Source organism: Psittacula echo (assembly GCF_963264785.1).
Source record: "Psittacula echo genome assembly, chromosome: 1".
Classification (NCBI taxonomy): domain Eukaryota; kingdom Metazoa; phylum Chordata; class Aves; order Psittaciformes; family Psittacidae; genus Psittacula; species Psittacula echo.
In genome coordinates, this window is record NC_137735.1 from 93,311,519 (window position 1) to 93,333,315 (window position 21,797).

General features: G+C 41.8%; 1 protein-coding gene across 1 annotated transcript in view; it reads right to left on the bottom strand.

The window, feature by feature from the left end:
• TBXAS1 (thromboxane A synthase 1) overlaps positions 1–21,797 on the bottom strand; it is a 233,341-nt gene that overhangs the window by 159,182 nt on the left and 52,362 nt on the right. Inside the window, exon 2 of the mRNA XM_080618791.1 lies at positions 19,708–19,801. Within this exon, the coding sequence (XP_080474917.1) occupies positions 19,708–19,801 (94 nt within the window). The remainder of the gene's footprint in view (positions 1–19,707; positions 19,802–21,797) is intronic.

Sequence of the window (21,797 nt, forward strand, 5' to 3'; positions counted from 1 at the left end):
CATTGAGAGATCACCTCAGCGGCTCATATCACCCAAAAGGATCTGATGGAACCATACAATTCAGTCATGCCAATTCACCACCCCAAAGCCTGCATGCAGTCAGCTTGAAGCCACCTAGACAGTTTTGGCAAAGATCACTTGCCAGTTAAGTCCTAAGAAGCACACAGTCTCACTTTCCTCAGCCTGGGTGTTCCTGCATTACAAAAGCAAGACAGGTTTTGGACCCTTTTCAGCCTTTTCGTGAGACATTTACAGTTTAAAACAGTCAGGTTTCCAAGAGGGAATTAAGAAAAGCACATCATCCTTTCTGGTATTTGCTGTCTCTCCCCACTAACCAGGTTAATGGCTGATTCTAATAGACTGATAACTGAAGAGTCGGCGGGAGGGAAGGGAAGCCAAGCAAGTAAACACACTATTGCGAGCCTGGCCTCAATAGCATGCAAGACTTCCCAGTGCATGAAAACACACAGTTCTCAGACTTTCTCACAAACCCCACCATATGTTTTTAACATTTGAGTCACGAGCACCAGCCCTGCATAAGTGGCATGGCTGGACAAAGCATTTGCAGCCCATTAACAGTCCCTCAGGCACCACTTCAGGCCCACTGCTATCAACCCAGCACCCTGCTTCACAGCAAGTACCTAAAGGAAAGAGGGTCAGAGGAGTGTGAAATGGGATACACTGTTTGTTATCTTTCCTTGGGAAGGTAACATATTTTCTAGGTGAGGGAACAGTGGAAGAGATACACAGACTTCAGTAATAGATTTGGTCTGGTGGCAGGTGAACCGTCATCACAGCCAGAAGGATGAAGATCAGGGTGAAAATCGAGAGACAGCAAATGTGCAACCTTAAGGGAAATGAGTATGGGCTGAGTTCAAAGAAAATGTACAGGCATGAAAGGAGGAAACCCATAGACTTCTCAAGGGTCAATTTTAGGACAGACCTTGTTCAACATTTTGAGGACTGACTTTGGCATGAAAGCAGACTTTAGTGAAGTACATCCAGGGTTCTGGGTTGAAAGGCAGATTCTATCCTCAGCTGGCAGAGAGATTGAGAGATTGTCATATCAGAAGAATTCAATAACCTAAAGAACCTGAACAACTGTAACAGAGGACAGTCTTTTGTTGAAAGCAAAGCTTTATGCCCTTAGAGGGATTATGTTAACTGAAAGAATTTCTCCAATAGTAGATTATCATTTGAAAATAACAGTGAAGGACAATGATGAACAACAAGTATGATGGAAACTACAAACGTATAATACCTGGGATACGCTTTCTCTGGAATGCTGCATGCAAATCTGATAAAACACATTCCAAAGGAATGAATTAAAAATGGAATGAGTAGAGAAAAGGGTTACAAGGATTCTCAGGGAACAGAATGCCTGTTTTACAAGTCGTAATTAGGAGAGTTCATTTTAGCAAACCAAAGGTTCATTTTAGCAGACCAAAGGGAGGAGGCATGCCTGCTGTCTATAAATGTACTGGAAGTAATCATCTGGGAAGGAAAAATGCCTATTTGATATAAAGACCTACATTACAAAAAGATCAAATGAATATAAACTGGCTATGGATAAATGTTGCTAGCAATCAGATGAAAGTTACTGACTATGAAAATAGTAAGATTTTAGGACAGACTCACAGTCAGAATAGTGGGAGTAAGAACCTCAAGGCAGGTTTTGAGGCACAGTGGATAAGATGTGGATACTTAGGAAAGATGGAGTGTAGGATGAATAACCCAGCTTATCTATACCAGCCCCTCAAGGCGATACACAGCCACTTCCAGAATAAGAAAGACTCTTATGAAAAAGATTTACTGCACTTTCATATGTGCACACTGTACTCACACTTCTAGTTGATTCACCTTAACTTTCCAAAGCATTCCCATTTAGATACAGCCTCACACATTAATTTGGCACACTGCAACAAGATTCTCTCTTTCTTTTTGTCTTTCTCTTTTCAATCTCATTTCACTTTACAAACTTCATTTCCACAACATCTTTGGGATGGTAAGTACCCAGTTGTCACAGGTAGGGAGTTGGAAGTACACAAGATTAAGCAATTTGCCAAATGCCACACAAGAACTCAGTGGTAAAGCCAGAGAGAAGTTGCTGGTTTCTCAGTCCTCCTTCTTGGTATCTTACAGAACCATTCCTTCTCTGCCACAGAAACACGTACAGTATGTGAGATAGGAATATCAACAAATTTGATCTATTTCTGAGCTTTCAGACATATCACATACCAGAGGCTTTGGAGAAAGGCATGAGGAAAACAACCCTACATACATGGTTAAAACTAAAACGCTCTAAATAGAGGGAGGTTTCTTCCTCACCCAACTGTTAGCTTAAGTTCAATTACTTTTATCATAATATGCATAGCTACAAACGTAATTAGTCATAAAATTATCCAGACCCTCAAATTATTCCAGCTGCTGTATTCAACTCCCTGATTCTTGCAATGATGAATTCTCCAGACTGATTACACTTGCTAAAATAATGTTTCTTTTTATCTATTTGGAAGTTGCCTGCCGTTAGCTTAGACCTTGTTTATATCTGCTGTAGAGCTATAATTGCAACCTTACTATTTTTATTAGGACTATTGTCTAGATAACACTTAAACCTGCCAGGCCCTTATTTTATTTAACAGTAAATGTCACAGAAGATACCTATTCAGGCTTCCAGGATCCTTTATCAAAAACAGAAAACATGTCATTATGAAGACATGTACAAAGAGAAATACAATTTGTGCAGTGTGTGTTCATGAAAGGCTCCATATGAGGTCTTACTGACTCACTGCAATTTCTGATCCTGTGATAAACATATATTTATGATAAGTCAAGAAACTAGAAAAAAGAGAAAAGAATGATAGATTTTATTTTATTTTTTACTCGAGTATGTAATTTCCACTAAATATCTTCTAAGTCATCTTCTTTCCAAACTGACTGTAATTCTCTCCTACAGTCTCTTCTCGTATATAATTCCACTCGATTGCTAACCATCTCTGTTGCCTTTCTTAATATTACTACATCCTCAAATTACAACAGGAAAACAGAGAATTACAGTGCTCTCTATAGGAGGGAATTCATTGTGCAATACAAGACCATTGCAGTGTGTATTTTCACTGCGTGCTCAATGTCTCTCAGATGGATTAGCGTAAGCATTCAGCACATCTTACTAATGGTGAATGAATTTTATTAGTTTTCTTTGCTAGCCTCCCTTAAGGGAAGCAAAGCAGTAATTGCGTAACTTAAATGGAAACAACAACTTGTAGGACAGACAGACACGCTAGCTCAATCTAAGGAAACAAATATTTTGGAAGTAATCTGACAACACATCACTTTTAAGGGGCAACAAATTGGCATCTGGAGAAATAAAAGTTGACTCCTTTCCCAAGAAAGGGAGACAAGGACACTTTTCTTCCAAGGACCTTCTCCACTTCTGAAGAGTATCTTCTTAAACACATTAACAGCAGATGCCTTCAGGTTATGAAAAATTAATTTTTGAGAATGAAATATATTAACCAAGCCTATTGTGCAGTAGTCTCTCTTAAATGCCACAGAGTGCAAACAGACATTGAAATAAGTAGTGGAAAAATAACATGACCACATGCAAATCTTGTATCTTCACCTACTGAATTAGGATGATAGTGTTTAAAGACTCTTTTCTGATGCAAACTCTGGGCCATCTCGTATTGCTTTAGCTCACTAGCGCCTAAATGGATACAATTTAGACAGGTGGGTTTCAAGACAACCTGAGCTTTAGGAAGCAACATTAATCATTCAGTGGGTTATAATACCTTGGCCTCCTCAGAGACGTTTTGCTTCTATAATGCTAGGGAGTCTTTACCATTGTTTAGGAACTGATTATCAAATCACTGCTACTTAATTATCTGTAACCACTGAGTCTGAAACTATGAAACATCCACCTGAAAGAACTAAATATTATCACAAAATTCCATCTGTGTTCAGCTCCCAAATTTTGATCTTTTATTATGATGACACTGAGACACAAATTGGTGCCCAAATCAAAGCACTACACTGCACACAGAGTACTCCGTTAAAAGAACAGACCTGGAAAGAGCATTACATGTGACAGACATTAGCCATGCCACTTAGAGCATTAGTGAAAGATACTAGGACTATTTCTGTATTTTAACATAGCTGGACAAGCCCAGCTTCCTCTTGTCTAATTCCCACCTTGTATGGATGCAGGCTCTCAAGCATGGAAGGAGAAAAATGTCCCTATAGAATGTGCTGGCCTCTGATGCAGAACAGAGCATACTGCTATCTGTAGCATGGACAGACCAGGCATAGGCATGACAGGTCCCTTTTTACTACCATCTATCACATGGCACCTCTGTAAAAGCTACAAGGTTAAGGGCAGACAAGTCAGCTTGACACACACAAGCCTTGAAGTGCGCCCATACATTCACCAGGGCACAAGGGGGCACGTGGCTTTTGAGCTACAAGCATCTTCACCCTAGCCATGCGAAAAAACACAGTGTGTGCTTCATCCTGCTCCCAGACCAACATTCCAACAGGTAGAACAGACCTACCACTATGGACAGAAATGTGCTGTAAGATCCTGTGCAAAACAGAATAAATAGTCTTATGCCTTTGGGAATAAGACAAGCTGCAGCCTCAACAGCCGTGTCACATCAGGCAGTTGACTCTTTACCTATTTTACAAGTTATTCCAACAAAATATTTTTGTTTTCATAAGGTTACTTACTCTCTGAATTCTGCCCTGAAGCCACATACTGTTTAAGAGTCAAGCCACCCATGTGGTAGGTGGTAGGATACAAACATGAAAAACAGACACTAGAAAGCTGTAACAGACCTCCCTGGAACAAGGGATTAGGAAGAGACAGAAACACACAGTGCCAATCCCTGCGTGGGATGGAGACAGGATTGCAGAGAATAGTAGGAGCTGAGATGACACAAAACTAAACAGGCAGCTGCAGTGGAATGAGCATTTGGGACAGCTCTAGGGATCAGCAAGGCCAGTGGTCAGTACCTTGGGCAAGCACAGGCAGTGCCAAGCAGAAGTCACAGCTTCAACTGTGACAATTCCACAAACAGAAGAGCTTGGGTTTTGAGGTGGGGATTGAATTGGCTCATGCCAGGCACTCTTTTCTGTTTCTAGATCATCACCTGGGACTGGATTGTGCAGCAGCGTTAGAAGCAGCACCTTGTCAATCCATCTAGGCTTTCTTTGTTGTTTTTAAATGAATGATGCTACACACCTGCAAATACCAGATACTTTTCAGAGGAAGAGATGCATTTAGCTGCCTTTTCATGACTACATTCATCAGCACCCAGAAAAGGAGAGAGGGGCTTGGCACTTTCATTCAATACAACAGCTATACAGAACTAGATGCTTTGGCACAAGACACAAAGTCAAGAGCAACCACTGCTCCTCCATCTCCCTGCTGAATTAGCCACATTCCTAGGAGACTGGGACACTGGCAGAAACTAACCACTGCCTGGGACAGAAAACAACTCTTCCATCACACCCTCCCTATAAAGCAACAATGTGGAGGGACTGTCAAGGAAAAGGATGGCAGGGGACAACAGCACAACCAAGCTCCTTACAAAGACATCTCAAACAGAAAACTGTTAGCACTTGCGTTGAGTACAGTGCATATGGTACCAAAGTGCCACCCCCTACAGAGTTTGGGTTTGCACATTCCTGGCTCCAAGACAATCGCATATTGTATTCTCCTGAGGGTCCTCAAAGAGAAGAAGACCTCTGTCTAGTAAATGGCAAGAACTCAAATTACGGGCCATACGAAGGACAAATCCCGTCCAGAAGTATGAATCAAAATAATACGATTAACCATTAAGGAATGACTATTGGAGAATATGGCATCCACTCGTGCACTGGGAAGTAAAGGGACATCTCACCATACCACTGGGGTTAGTAGAGGGTGCCCTAGGAAAGCCATGGGGAATCTCCTGCCAGCGCAGGATCTGTCAGTGGCCTACTCTCTGCCAGCTGACCTCTAAACCCAGCCCTTGCACAACAGGTACATCAGGAAATAGCGGCATGACCAAAGTGAATGGATTCCTGATCCACTGCCAGGTCCCCGAGGGCCTTCACGGACACGGGACATTTCAGGGGCTACTTAAACTTCAGGGATTAAACTGGGTGGAGTTTTTCCGACCACTCTAAAAATTTGGCCTCTCCATCATACATTTGGGTCAATACCTCTTTTTAATTCAAAAATCAAAATTACAGGGTTGATCTAGAAGTAAAAATAAAAGCAAGACCCAGATGAAGAGCATATATATCTATTCCTCTGACTTGCCTGCTAAAATTACAAGCTAAAAATGTTATACACACACCCCCCTACTTATATGTAAGAATATATATATTTATTCATAACAACCTTATGTTATTTATATTACAATGCAGGATGCATAAGAGAATCAGGTCCTCCAAAACACAGGGAAATATCTCAGCTCCTGTGGAACAGGTCATTTCTAGAGGACGATAGATGAAATTCGATTAAAGGAACAGCTTTGAAACACTGCCTTTAGAGCAGAGTTCCTCTCTCCTGAAAATCCTTAATATAGTAGCTGGACATTTAGCTCTGTTACATGCCAAAGTCTTTGCGCCTTGTAAGGAAAGATTCAGAAAAAGAAATGTTAATGACCTCTTTTTACAGTAGCCAGTTGATGGAGGAGGTGGGAGAAAACAAACCACATAGAAAACAATTGCCAATTTGTGGCCTTGACCATTTAAAAATGGATCCCAAAATAGTCTGCCAAACTGCTTCACCCTGGGCAAAATTATCCATGAATGCATATGCATGCACACAAAAACAACATCTCTTGACGCAGTGCTGATGGTGACTGCAGTCAAGGAAGAAGAGCTGTTGCATTCCACGTTGTAAAAAGACCACAATGCAGTAATTACGCTGAAAGGTTTTCACAAAGCACAATTATTAAGCTAACGTTATCCTATTATTGTTTGTTGCTATGGAGATAATATAATCAATATATTTTCTGGATTGATTTTTTTAATACTACTAGCACACTGCACAATATAGCAAGATTTAACTCAATGCATTAACTGATTTTAGTTTATGATTGGCAAAGTCTTGAGGCAATAGATTGCAATCCATCTCACACCTATTATTCTATCAAGACACTTAATGTCAAAATCTCTGCTGCAAAAGCAAGTTTTTCTTGTTGAAAATGAGAAAAAGGACAACAAATTTCTCTGAAGAGAGGCAATCTTTTAAGCATGAATTTAACACTTATTCCTATTTTCCCTAAGCCAAACAAAAATTACCAGACTGACTACAGAAGCAGTAGAAAAGCAAGTTGTGTTTGAACTCCTGACTTAAGATGCTTATTTATTCCAGTGGGGATGTTTTGATGCATTATTCTCCTCCACGTAATATAAACTTTTCCTGAAGCAACAGGAGGATCCAAGAAAATGGCAGCAATTGCTGCACTGCACCGGAGTCCATTGGATGCAAATGCAGTTCCCAGCCTTGCCACCACCCCTTCCTGTGCAAACTTGGATGAGGGCATCACTACCTGCTTCCATGCCCAGCAAAACCAGCAGGCACTCAGCTACTGCACCCAAGAGGTGGTGAAACGAAACAGAGCTGCAACCCTTGGTTTCCTTGCCCTTAAAACTTCAAGAACATCTCCTTTCTTTCAAGTCTGCCTCCGTAGATGATAAGCTTTTAGCAAATCAAGCAACTGCTCGTATGTTAGAACAGTGATAAGTCTGCACAAACCTGACTCTCAGATTTTTGCAAGACAGTAATATAATATATCAAGAGGCTTCAGTTCTGATACTGTTATTTCAGCCTGTTAACATCTCTCCAGGAAGAGATTGGGCTCATCATTGTTCAAGATCTCAAAGCCTTGTGACATATATTTGCTATAATTGTCCATAGAAGCATTTTAACAGGTTTTCTCCTCCCATATGGCTACACTGTGGTAAATTGCCTTCATCTCGGTTCCAGAGGTGACTATATTTTTTGTCAGCATGGCTTACACTCAGGCCAAAATTTACAAGTGCAGCATGCTAAACTGCATAACCAAATAAAAGGCATTACAGTCACATTTGAAAGTAACAATGTCTGTTAACTTCTGTGAGAATTATACGGTTACACTTTCAGAGGCCACTGTGTGGCTTTAGCTACCTTGGATTAAACACAAGTATACAAGCATTTTGGCCAAAGGGTGTACAACTGCTTGCATAAAACATAAAATTATTAATCACAGTAATCATTGTAATTCCACTTTCTCTCTTCCCTGAAAGCATCCGATTGGGTGGTCTTGTCTTTCCATGTGAAGTGGGCCTGGGCCCAGTAATGTAACTTTGGGACTGGTTGGAAGGGATCCACCAGGAATGATCATTCACAGATTAAATATGTTGCCTATGCAACACATCTGCCATTCTGGCCCAGCTGATAAGTAATAGAGTTAGGAATGCACATTCACAACCCACCCACTGTAAGACTGCTGTGCTGCCACTAACCTGAGCAGAGCTAGGGCTGCTTTATAAGCCACCTCTGTCTGCTCTGCATGCCACGGATCATTCTATTCTGTCACATTTCTTAATGATGCCACTTTTATCAGGATGGGTCTGAATTGCTATGTGGGCATGTGCCACAGTGTATTAGATAAGCATACCCCTAGGGTTGCTTGCCTTCGCACCTTGCTTACCTTTATATGATTTTATAAAGGATCTTTCTGCTGGATAGGGCTTAGACAACTAGGTAGGATATGCAAACAGGCTATTGTTGCATGTGCAGCCTTAAAGGACACCATCTGCTAATTCATCAGTGCAGTAAAGCATTGATTAATACACATCACTATTTCAAAGATGAAGAAAAGCTTCATTCTATTTCAAACCACTGAGTGCATGCTGCCCACCACAACACCTTACCATGCAATTGACCCGAAAACCTGCAAAAATCACATCTCCTTTAGCTATGGTCAGTCACGTTATATTAACTTTGGTAACAAGAATGATGTAATTATACTCCTAAGCAATTGGCCTAAACAACAGACAGCAGCACCTCTTGTAGATTGGTAAAACAAGAGCTGATTTTACCACTCATTCATACCAAGTAGAGCTCATCAGTGAGACCACCTTCATTTCAATATTAGAGGACTAAGATCCTACTTAACACAAATAATCAGTGTCCTGATCCACTTTGCTCAGTTACATTCTGTAATTGCTGTGTATATTTTTCTAACCAAAGGCTAATTTTCTTCTTCTTTTTATTAATCAAGTCATTAAAGTAAAAATAAATTATAATGACTCCACAACACACAGATTGAACTTTGCTGCTGCAGGTTGAGCTCACACGTAGTAGAGTCATGCAGCAGTGAGAGGCATGGCACAGAGGCATGTGTCAAGGGGGAATCCTGTCCCTGCACAACAGAACTATTCCTGGAGCTCATCTTTTCCAGCCTGTCCCTGGCTATTACACTGAGCCAGGCTGCTACACGAAGGTATGGGAGTCCTACAGCCCCAGCTTCGTGACTTTTCCTCACAACAGCCTTAGTCAGGACAGAGAAAGAACAGTCTTATCTACGTTATACCACAGTGCAAAAGGCTCTCACAAACCTCTTTCTCTAATCCCACCACAGCTAAATATAATTTAACCTGAACTGCTCTGCCTATAATTATGTGAAAAGGTGGCTTCAAGATAGGAGGTTGGAGGGGGAAGCCGGCACCGCGCATTGCAGAGCTTTCCTTTGCTGGCTGTGCAGCAGCGCTGTGCTCCAGGAGACGGGAGCTGTTCAAATGTTTTGACAGAACATGCCGATTCCTCGGGAATGTTTTTATTCTAGTCGATGTGCCAATTCCGCAGAGATTTCCAGTGGAAAGCAGACAGACAGTCTGGGTGTGCTGAAATGAAACGGCTTCACCCAGGAAGAAGAAAGAGTTGCATCTTCAGACTGTTTTTACTTGATCTGTGATTGTATTTGTTTTAGTCAGTTTGTTGGATTGTTCTCAATTTTACCTGGAAACTCTATGTTCTAGAAGGTTCTAAAGATGGGCGAAAACATGCCAAAACACACCAAAACACTGGAGAAAATTAAGCACAAGCAAAAGCCCCTGGAAGACTTTTGAGATGCAGGTTTGTAAGTAAACAGCGCACGGAGATAAACAGGGAAACCCAGAAATTAATGATGTCATAACTAGAGCTGCTTAGTCTGGTTCTGCAAGAACCCAAACACCTCCATTTTTGTGTTTGTGGTTGTCTTTCAAAGGCTTTCTTTTTTTTCCCCTTTGCCTTAGGGAGTTTTTTATAGGGCTATTATAATTTGAGGTCTGGTCTTCTCGTGGCAGGTCCTCCATCCAGGAAATGAAATAGCATTAGAAAATGAAATCTCACATTTATGAGGTCTTCGAGATGGCTCCCTGGGGCACTGGGGGGAAGAAAAAAGGTAGTGAAAAATATAAACACAAATATAACTATGAGACACTTGCCTGGTCCCTAATTCTATCTGTCATGAACTATAATGAGACTCAGTATTAAAATAGAGAACTCTGGTAAGGTCACCAACTGTAGCTTTATTCCCCAAAGCTCTTCCGTTTCCCCCTTGTGTGTGATTAAGCGCCTTTTCCACTCCACCTTGGCTGCAAGGTGCTCCTGTCCAAGACTGTTCTCAGATGTGGAGCACAAATAAGGATAACTCAAACACCACCCTTCCTCTGCCTGTCTTGCCACACACTTTTCACATTATATGTTGCAGCACATTAACAGAGCAAAGTAGATGTGTTCATCCTTTTGCAAGCTATAATATTTGCAAAAATCACGTATCGATCACCAATTTCTTGTTAATACCTTTTTCTACTTCTTTTCTAGACTACTCTCTGAAGCCACAAAATGCTTTAATCCATCCAGGGTTTATCACCTGTTGTTTCCTCTCAATACATAGGAATAAAACCAAATAGAGGCAAAGCACTGAAAATTTAAAGGTTATCCATTCCCTTTTTCTGCCTGTCCAAAGTGGTACTTCCCTCCAATCCCTGTTCTTGCCATGCAGCTTTTTCACTTTACTTGAGTGGAACATAATCACTGTGTTTAAAGTCCCACTCAACTCCCCAGAGAATATTTAAGCTCTTCATCATATATGATTTTTTACAGCTCCTTCAGCCTAGCTTTCACTAATCCTACCTATTCTATCTCATAGAATCACAGAATAGTTTGGGCTGGAAGGGACATCATCAAGTAGATCAGGTTGCTCAGAACCACATCCAGCCTGGCCTTGAATGTCTCCAGGAATGGAGCATCTACCACCTCGCTGGGCAACCTGTGCCAGTATTTTACCACCCTCATTGTAAAAAAACTTCTTCCTCAAGTCCAGCCTGAATCTCCCCTCTTAGTTTGAAACCAATACCCCATGTCCTATTGCAACAGGCCCTTCTAAAAAGTCTCTCTCCATCTTTCTTATAATCCCTTTTTAAGATTTCAAAGGTTGCAATAAGGTCTCCCCAGAATCTTCTCTTCTACAGGGTGAGCAAGCCCATCTCTCTCAGCCTTTTCTCATAGGAGAGGTGCTCCAAGCCTCTGATCATTTTTGTATCCCTTCTCTGGAATTGCTCCAACAGGTCCATGTCTTTGCTGTTCTGACTCCAGAGCAGGACACATTACTGCAGGTGGTGTCTCACCAGAGCAGAGTAGACAGGGAAAATCACCTCCCTTCACCTCCTGGCTGCACTCCTTTGGATGCAGCCCGAGATACAATTGGCCTTCTGGGCTGCAAGCACACACTGTCGGCTCATGTCCAACCTTTCATCCAGCAGTACCCCCAAGTCCTTCTCCTCAGGGGTACTCTCAATCCCTTAATCCCTCAGCCTGTATTGATACCAAGGGTTGCCCCAACCCAGGTGAAGGGCCTTGCGTTTGGCCCTGTTGTGTGCCGTGTCTGGAAGGTGAGGAAGGAGGGAGAACCCAGAGGGCCATGAATCTTACATCTAAATAAAGCTACCAGGAGATGATACCACTCAAGGTGCACTTTAAGCAGCCAGAAGACAGTACATAATGAATACCATGGATTTAATGGCACATGTTTGAACACACAGTCCTCTAAATCTTTCTCCAAATCTTTACTCGTTTTCATATAGAGCCTTGCAGTAACTGAGCCCAGCTAGCTGCAGTGGATCAGACCTACAGCAGCTGTACCTTCCCACTCTCAGACAGGGTGGGGGAAACTATCTTGCTTGCTGTACAGAAGGCCAGCTTCTTATTTGAAGAGACATGTCATGCTGTAAACATTTCTAGCAGAGCTTGGGTTATCAGCACTTGTAAGAAAACCCTAATGAAAATAAATTGTTATGTATTTACCCATATGCTGAGGAGCATATGGCTAATGCATTTAGACACTGCTAATGAAGTTAAGACTCAGCTAAATTTGTTGGCTCATGGATAACAACTGTTCTCAACAACCAATCTGAGTCCACTACGATTTTAACATTACAACTGATACCTGGCTATTATTATGCATACTGGTCCTGCTGACATAGAAAAACTGTTTTCTTAATACGGATTTCTCCACAAAAAGGTGAGCAGCATATACCACCACTAAACTCCAGATTTACAGGTCACGTAAGCAAGTTCCAACTTACTTAAAACAACAGAGATTGTTCTTATTCACTGCAGCCCTAAGTCTATTGCTTTATTTTTTTTTTATTTCAAGGACTAGAAGACTTTATTTAGTCCAATCCCATTCTCTCCAGGCCAGTGCCACACTGATGTGACTACAGCCAAAACTGAACAGAAGACAAGCACACCTAAGAAATATTCCTGCATTTTTAAGTCCACATGTAGAAGGCCATTAAGTTTGCTACAACAGCTACAGGAGTCCTCCTAATTCAATCATATCACTACTGCCCTGTTCTTCAAGGTGAAAGTCCCTACTTCTTGTGGGAATCTTACTCCTTGTGCATGATCACAGAGATCCTTGAGTCCAACGTAAATTCCATTTTAAGTGATTACACTGGGTTTATTTGTATGCTGCGACCATTGCGACTATACATTATCTTCATTCTCTTCACCCAACTACTGTGTAGCATGGCTTTTGACTGTTGCTACATGTCATGCCAGAGCTGGCTTTAATTTAGCAGTACACACTGCTTAAAGAGAAGGCTACATAGCAAACTCCAGAGTTATGTGATGAACATGCAAATGTACTCGCCAAAAGACACAACACATAGCAAACTTCCCCTACACCATTCTTACGAGCCAGGTGTCATTTAAATTATGCCATTTAAATGATGCAGACCTCTTCTCTGATGGATCTTAGGTAGTTGTTTGCCAGTTGTCACCAAAAAACCTATCACAGGGCAATGGTTTTTGTGAAAGATGAAATGGAACAGCAGAGAAGTGTCTTGCAGTGCTACTACACTGAGAAGTCACTTTACTCAGACACCTTCACTTATAAACCAGAGTTCAGACCTGGCATTAATTCACAACCCCACTTGCTCTGTGAACATTGCCAAATCATTTAGTCTCCCTCCAGCCTTCAAGCAGCCCCATCTGTTAAAGACAGCAGTGATATCAGCCTCCCAAAGTCTACCACGGAAAGTCTCCAGAGAAGTTGCTGAAAGTGTTTCACCATAACCTGATGGAAAGACCTATGTCATTTTGCAGGTGGGTAAAAAGCAGGTGAAGCAAGAGATTTGCTTACCCAGACAATAAGAAAGCTTTGGCCCAGGCAGACTTGCCCAAAATCACATTGGGTGTCTGGGGAACACCAGGAGCATGATCAGACAATCTCTCTTCTCACTCACTGTGCTGCTATGGAAAACCATCATCCCTTTTCCACCTAATGGGTGAGCCTTTCACATACATGTAGCAACTGCCTCTTCACCTCATGTGTTTTTAATGAAGCAAGAATAAAGTATGTCAAAAGGAACCACCAAAACATGGCTTAAAAAAAAATACCAAAACCATGATGTTGCTCATCAATGAGGTCTGCGTCTCCTTCTAGGGGCAACCGCTGAGGTCTACAGGAAACACTCGCCCAGCTCTGCACAGCAAATAGATGTGGGAGCTGCTCTACAAAGAACCTATGCAGTCCGCAGCCATTCCTTGGAATATGAAGTGACCTGTTTCTTCCCTCTAAGTTAAAACAGTATAGCTCAAAAGAGCAAAAGCACCTGTCATGACCACTACCACCTTCACCACTTGGGTCACCATTATTCACCAGCAAAGCAGCAATGATTCACCCCCATTTTTTCTGTCACGTAAAACCTGCCATTTTCTTTGTGTATCCTAATACTGTCTCTCCAGCTTCCATAAACATTAAAGTTGACGTGACATTTAGGGACACCTAGCAAACAGCCATCGGAAACATTGAGTGCAAAAAAGCTGAGGACATCACGCCTCTACAGAAGGAGTTTCTGAGGCATTTGCACTGCTCCCCCAGAGGCAGGCTCACCCTGCTGAGAACTCATAAACTCAGGGAGAAGTTGGGGTGAGCCACAGCACAGCTCCACCAGATGCTCTTCTGAGAAACCAGAGGCCCAGCTCTTACCGAAGGGTGCAAACAGTATTTATTCAAGTAGCAGACAGGTAACCGCGATGTCTTCATTTTCCTGCATTAGGTTCCCACAAACAGGCACTGCACTGACTTTGTCAGGGTACCTGACAACACTAACATCTGATCAAAGCGGGTAGCAGAGACTACCAGTTGAAACTAGGAATACATACGTATTTGAAGGGGAGACAGACTGGCTTTATAGACATATGAATACACACATAAAATCACATCTAACCCCAGGTTTTCTGTCACACTGCAGACTATGACATTACTAGATTTAGATCTGCACCACATGTATCCATGTCACATGAAATGCATGCATTCACAGGCCTCCCAATCAAGGTGTGTGTGAGGGGTGTTTCCAGGACACAAGAGAAGATACAGAGTACCCCATGAGGTCTATTTAGGCAGTGAGCAGCCCATGGCAGATGCACACAGTCGACTGTGTGAGATAAAGCCAGATTATTTGGTGATGCCACTGCCGCCCCTTCTGGTTCCCCACAGATAGCTATCAAGTTGCAAAACACACACTCCATATCCTATTCCTCTCTTGGTTATCTGCATGAAGCAACACCAAAGCATACGCAGGCTTTCACTGTTAGTGTAAGCCATATTATCCTTGTAATTAAATCCAGGTCCAAAGCCTATCCCACAGCTCTTCTTTTTCCCTTCCCTTCCCCCCCCCCCCTCCCCCCCCCCAATTTTCCCCTCGCCATTTGCCTCTCTCCAACCTTGTTTGGATTTACATGCTGTGTCATTAAATTCCAGAACAGTAAACGTTGCAGCCACTCTCTCTAAGCCCTGACACGCTGCTTTCTAGGCTGAAAATTAGACAGGGGGTTAATTTCATTCCTGCAAGGACCCTGCTTTTTATTTCTCTTCAGGTCCAACCCAAAGGATGCGTTTAGGAAAAAGATCATGTTTTGCCCTCTGCTTCCTCCCTGCACTCCCAACTTTCTCCACACCCACCCATCAGCCATAAAACAACACAGCCCAGCCATATCCCAAACTGAAAGCAAGACAAAGCACCCACACAGCCCCCACTTCCATTCAGCAGAAATGGGCCACTCTGGGGCAGCCCAGGATCTACAAGTAGGCCAGACAGAAATAAACAGAGTAAACAAAGAGTATCCTGTCCAAGCAGAGAGGGGCTAAAGAGAGTGATGTCTTTCATTAAAATGCAAGGCAGGGATACAAGCGCACAGCCAGTCAAAACCTTCACTGGAGCTTGCTATGAGTAATAGGAGGAAAGCAACACACGATCATGCCATTATAAGAACCATAAAAAAAAAAAAAAAAGCACATCACCCAGCAGTACACAGGGCAAAACTTCGTATCCTGCTTACCAAGAACCAAAACAAGCAGCCAACCACACACCTACCACCACCCCAAACATCGTGAAGAGGCGCCAGCCCCAAGGCTGGAGCAGCACGGAGCTGCTCCCCGAGAGGCTGAGTAGGGAACAGCGCACACAGGTACAGTACCAGGCGACCAGAGCCATGCAAATGTCAGAGCCAATGACATTTAAATGCAGCTTGGCTGCCTTTTTAGAAAGGGGATGGGAAAGGGGGAAAAAAAGCACAGCACAGCCATAGCAACAGGTCAAGTGTTTGCTGTGGTTCTTCAGACAGAAGGGTAGTGCAGTGCGTGTGCCTTCTCGGTTTTCAGAGCATCTGTCACGTAATAAAACCATTAGCCTGGGAATTAATAGGAGAGTTTTGTTTAGTTTTCCTGCAACCTGCTGCTCCAAAGCCCATGCAGCCCATATGCGAAGGTCCGTGCTGCGTATACCCTTGCGTGTTCCATTACACATCTATTACAGACAAACCTCATGTTTTTCCACAGGCTGGTAGGAAAAATGCAGAAGGTGGAGAGGTGGGGGAACAGTCGGGAGTTCCTAGCAAAGCAGTGGTCTGTCTGCTGCAAGTCTGCTCGGTTATTGAGAAAATTGAACATGCTGCTTTTTTTAAACAATCTAATCATATTTACTGTTACATCAGACTTACCCACCACAAATTGTTCTCATGCAAGGGAAGAATTTTTAATCTAATATCTTGGACTCTGATAATTTCCCAGCTGCAGAACTGCAATAATTTCCTATCTTCTCTTTTTTGAGATAAGTTGATTAACTTGGATATGTTTTAGTTTCAGGGTGTGATTATCTCCCTTTATTGTGCTTGAGAGAGGAGGGGCAACTTACAGTAAAATAACTTTGTTTTCCCCAAGTCAGCTTTTAAAGTCTGCTTCTCTGTGATAGAGAGGTCTTTCCTGTTGCATTTCCCTTAGTCCCTTAACTTTCAGCACTTCCTTTTCCTCTCTCACAGACACTGTATTAACAGAAAACTCTTATTTTACTCAAATAAAATGCACTGCTTGAGAAATACCCAAAATAACTCTTTCAAAGTAATCTCATGGAGAAAACATTTTCTTGTCTAAAATAAATTTGAAGGTTTAGGAAAAACCCCACAACCTAGCACTATTGGTAAATCCTGCTGGCATTGTTCATTTGCTTTCAGGCACACTTACAGAAGAAGAATAATAGCCAAAAAAGAATGATGCTCTATTCACACAGTGGAGCAAAACAGGAACCTCTGTTCACTTCAGTAGAACTGACCTACACCCAAGTAAGGGAAAAGACAAGCAAATCCTTGAATTTATGCCATTTAAATTGAAAAAATACTGTTTACTCCCACAATTTTTAGGAGCTTTTAGTATTTAATATTTTTTTCTTAAATCCCAGGTCCTAGATTTTCTTGATTATGTCACAGGGAGTTGTGTGTGTGTCCGTGTGTTGTTTCCGCCCCCCATTCTCCCCCCTTTTTCTTTTTTCCTTAAATTTCTAGTAATCATATTATAGGAGGAGAACCAAAAACCATGAGGAGAGGACACTTTTTGTACCATAAGACCGCATACGTTAAGATGCCTTAGCTTCCCTTTTTCTTCTAGATCCCTCTGTTGTCCAGGGCTTTTCAACCTGAGTTGATTTGCAGTCCAAGTCTGACACTGGAAGAGTATGAATGACACATAGGCAGATTCCCATACGGCACATATCAATTCATTCCTAAGTCACCATTCATGAATTCCTCCAAAATAAACGTTCATGGGTTGAAAACTGCTAGTCTGATGAAGTAGTGGGAGTGTGGCTCCTGTGTTTTCCTTTCACAACATTGGCAATACCAAGAAGAAGCTGGCCTACTTAAAAGAGAGACTCTCTAAAAAGCCAGTTCATCGAGAAGACACGGTTGCATAAACATGCAAGTGCAAGAACTTTTTAACATTGTAGATGTAGCAACAGAACAAATCGACATTTTGCTGCTTCCTATTAACATAAAAAGAAGCATCCTCAGCCCCCAACAAATCACTGTTCCCACACAGCTGTGCCCCTCATAGCTAAGCCCCTAAAACCATCCTCACTCCTAGGATGGGTAACCTCCGGATCTACCCTGCGGGAGAAGGGAAGGTGAAAGCTGTCCTCTGACTGCGGTGAGAGCACCCCTGTCCCTGAAAACACCCTCAGAGAACAGCTCTCCTATTACCAACACGTTGCTATGGGCACTATTTCTAGGAAAGCAGCCACAGGAGCAGATCCAGAAAACATGGCAAAATATATGAGGGAAGAAAGAAAAGCCTGGACTCATCCCTGCCCATTCCCACTGGTAATCATAGGACTATAGGGAAGAGAGATAGTGAAATGCAAGGACATACAGCCTTGTGAGGCTTGTGGTTTTGCACCATTCAAATGGTCCAAAAAACGGTATTTCAAAACCCTGCCTGGAATTAGTATTTCTTGGTAATCCAAGATATAATTTATCAGCTACCTTTAACTAATTTTTTGCTAAAAGTAAGTAGGATCAAGTTTAACCTTTCTTCATTAGCCTGCATTAAGTGAATTTAATGAATGCAATTCTGGTAATGAAATTTGCTTAACACATCATAGGTAACAGTTTGCAAAAACTTTCCACTTGTCCACTGGTACAGGGCAAGCCTATGTACAGCATATCAGAATAATTCAGTCTCTAGGCACTTTTTCTTACAGCAGGTGTTAGCAGGTGACTGATGATAACTGGATTTTGTCACCAAAGAACTACAGAACAAGTAGCTTCATGCCATCCAGCTGAACTGAAACCAGAAGAGGAAGGATGAACTGGTCTGTGTTCCACACCACCAGCATCCCAGGTACGTTAAAGTCACTCTGTCAGTTCCAGTTCACATAAATCAAGAGCAGATCAAGTCTACCTTTTATGCTATTTTCTAAATGAAATCAGATGTACATGTAAAACTGGTATTTAAATGGGTTTTACCTAACAATGAGTCAGATATTGACAGTGCAATTACTAGGAAGACTAAGGTAAGAGGCACCATATTCTCATTAATAATTTAAATCTCAGCATGGAGATCAATGACCATGCACTTAAAAGAGGAAACTGGGCAGCAGCTGAAGTTAGCCCAGATTTCCTGAAAAGCTGTTGGACTGCAACAGAGACACACTACAGAGATTTTGCTGTAAGATTCAACAACAGAAATGGTAGCTCCTCGTTATTAAGAGGTTTTGGACCTTCAGAAGCATTGCTGAAATTGAGCAAGGAACAAAACCACAGCATTAGCAGACTAATGAAAGGGCATGGGTGAGAAAAATAAGGGAATGAAATCTGAAGGCAGAATCCCAATACTTCCCCTTCTTTCCTCTTCCCACTCCCAGTATGTGGGGCACAGAGCAACAGAGTTCAGTGGTACCTAATGCCAGTTACTGCTCAGGAGCAAGTAACTTTACAAGCTTTGGAATAAATGTGTGCAATCAGCAAAAGCACAAACAGAAAGGTCATAGGAGCCAAAACCACTCAGAACAAACCAGTTTGGGCTAGTTAATATAATCTGCTCTATTCACATAACTAAATTTGCTTCACTGAGGGCATGAACTTTCTTGGAAAAGCTCAAGTAATTAACTGCAGGAGCTTATGCCTTTTTTTTTTTTTTTCCACTCAAGTTTATTTTACCCTGAAATTATTGCTGCTTGCACTCAACTGCTTCTATCAATTGACACAAAAAGCTGAGTTTTGCTTGTTCTTTCTAGAGGGAGATGCTTGAAGAGATGGTACCATTGAAGTGTACCATTTCGATTCTTCCTACCTCCTGTCCGCTCATCCCATCACTTCGGCTAGATACAAAGAAAACTATATCTTACCTCACGGAAAAAGAGCAGGTTACCAATGAAAGGAAGAGTTGGAGGATGTCGAATCCCTACTTTGCTTAGTTTGGAGAATGCAGATGTGGAGTACCTGGAAAAAATAAGGTAGTAAGTTAATTTTGGATCTTGTCATGATAAGACTTACCACAGTGATTAGTTCAGATGACTTGCCTGGATTCAGAGAAAATGCTTTCTGTGTTGACCGAACAGACCTGCCAATGTGGTGACACTGCTCAGCAGCTCCACAGGTCACAGAAATGAACACATAACAATGGTGCCTCAGAGAGGGCAAACGAATGGACTCAAAAAGAAGGCCTGCCAATTGAGCAGTGGCAATAGAGAGCTGTTCCTGTTCCCACAAAGGGTCTTGTAAGTCAGAAGTGACTCTCCAAAGCTACATGAGGCTACAAACAAGACCAAAACAGGCATTCAGCGTTTGACTAGTGTGGCACATCTGGGAAAGGATCTTCAGACTATTGTTTTCTTATTTTTCCACCACTGCTACCTATACAGATCGCAGAACAAGAATTCAAACTAGTCTCGGTTGTGCATGAGCCAAGACACTGTCAGTATGTTCACGTCCAGCCTAGTATTTGGGCCAGATATGCTGATTAAGTGATTTTGCAGCTGCCAGTCAGCAAATTAAACAAGTATAAAAACTACAGGGAAACAAAACCCAGGCTGAAAAGCTTCATGCATCCCTTGTTTCGGATGAAACTGTGGCATGTTGACAGGGACAACTGGGAAAAAATAAATAATTAAAAAAAAAAAACAACAAACCAAAAAAACACAAACCCAAAGTATTTTTTTTTTCCCCTGCCCTTCCCCCTTCTTAATACAAACAATGGATTTATGTCAGTGGACTTCAATTAGTGAAACTTGACAGAGCAGGAGCTAACAGCAGCAGCTTTAATTAGCTAGACACAGTAATATTGAATACTATCACCAGGAAGATCAGGACAAAGATCTTGAAGATTAATAAAAGGCTGTGTCTATATTAAGACCTTAGCTCAGAGCAATAATAAAGTTTTAAAGCTCTCCCTCTGCACAGGGGTCTATGTCCGGAGCAGTTTTGGCACATGCAGCTACACTTTTTTGACAGGAAACTGAACTTGAAGCTTTGTTCCAATCCTTCATCTCTTACTACAGCAAGTCTGAACTAATAAGCGGTCCTTCAGCTTTGAACCCCAAGTGAAACAAGACTGTTTAGTCCTGGGGAGCAAATTAAATCTAGTCCAAAATGAAAACTGAACTGCATATAATGCACTGGTCACAATATCAACTGCTTTAGTCTATTGGGTCTGCAAGTCATCTGAATGACATAATAGAGAGACAGCAGAAGCAGAGCCCTCAGACCCTGATGGGCTCGTTCCCTCTTAATCCCAGCCTTGTTGACCCTGAAGACTATGCTAACTCATCACTATGACTTGGACCTCTCCTCCTTTAGGTCTAGTAATTGACACATTCCTCATTTGAAATGCCCTACATGACACAGTAAGAATTATTCTGATATAACTTAATGGGCAAACAGCACAGAGTTCTTGGGGGTCAGGGTGGAGAGGGGAGAGAAAAGAAATGTTTATGTCAGAAAATGGCCCTTTCCTCCAGCAGGAGGGAAAGGAAAGAATGGTATTGTGAAATGAAGTATATAAAATTAAGAGAATTAAATCTCACATGACCAGCAAAGCAGAATGGGACTTAAGTATCAAGTCACTAGCTTTTTGCAATTCTATTTCCCAAGATTTCCTGCAGCACACTATCTACTCTCTTAATGGGAATCTGTGAAGATATTTTAGAAAAATCATAATCAGAAGACAGCATTTTTTTAAACAGCAACTTTTTTTGTTAAGGTGCAGTACAAACCTTCACAAACACAAACCCTTTCAATAGAAATAAGGTGTCTTCAGCCTGTGCAAAGGCACTATTTCAGTATGCCAGAGTATCATGGAGTACAGGTACAGAGGTTGACATTTATTGCATATTTTATACATATTATTGACTTTCTGGCTACTTTAATGCTTTAAAAAAAAAAAGAATGTGAGGTTTTTCTTACTGAAAAAGCAAATACTCTAGGGGAAAAAACGTTT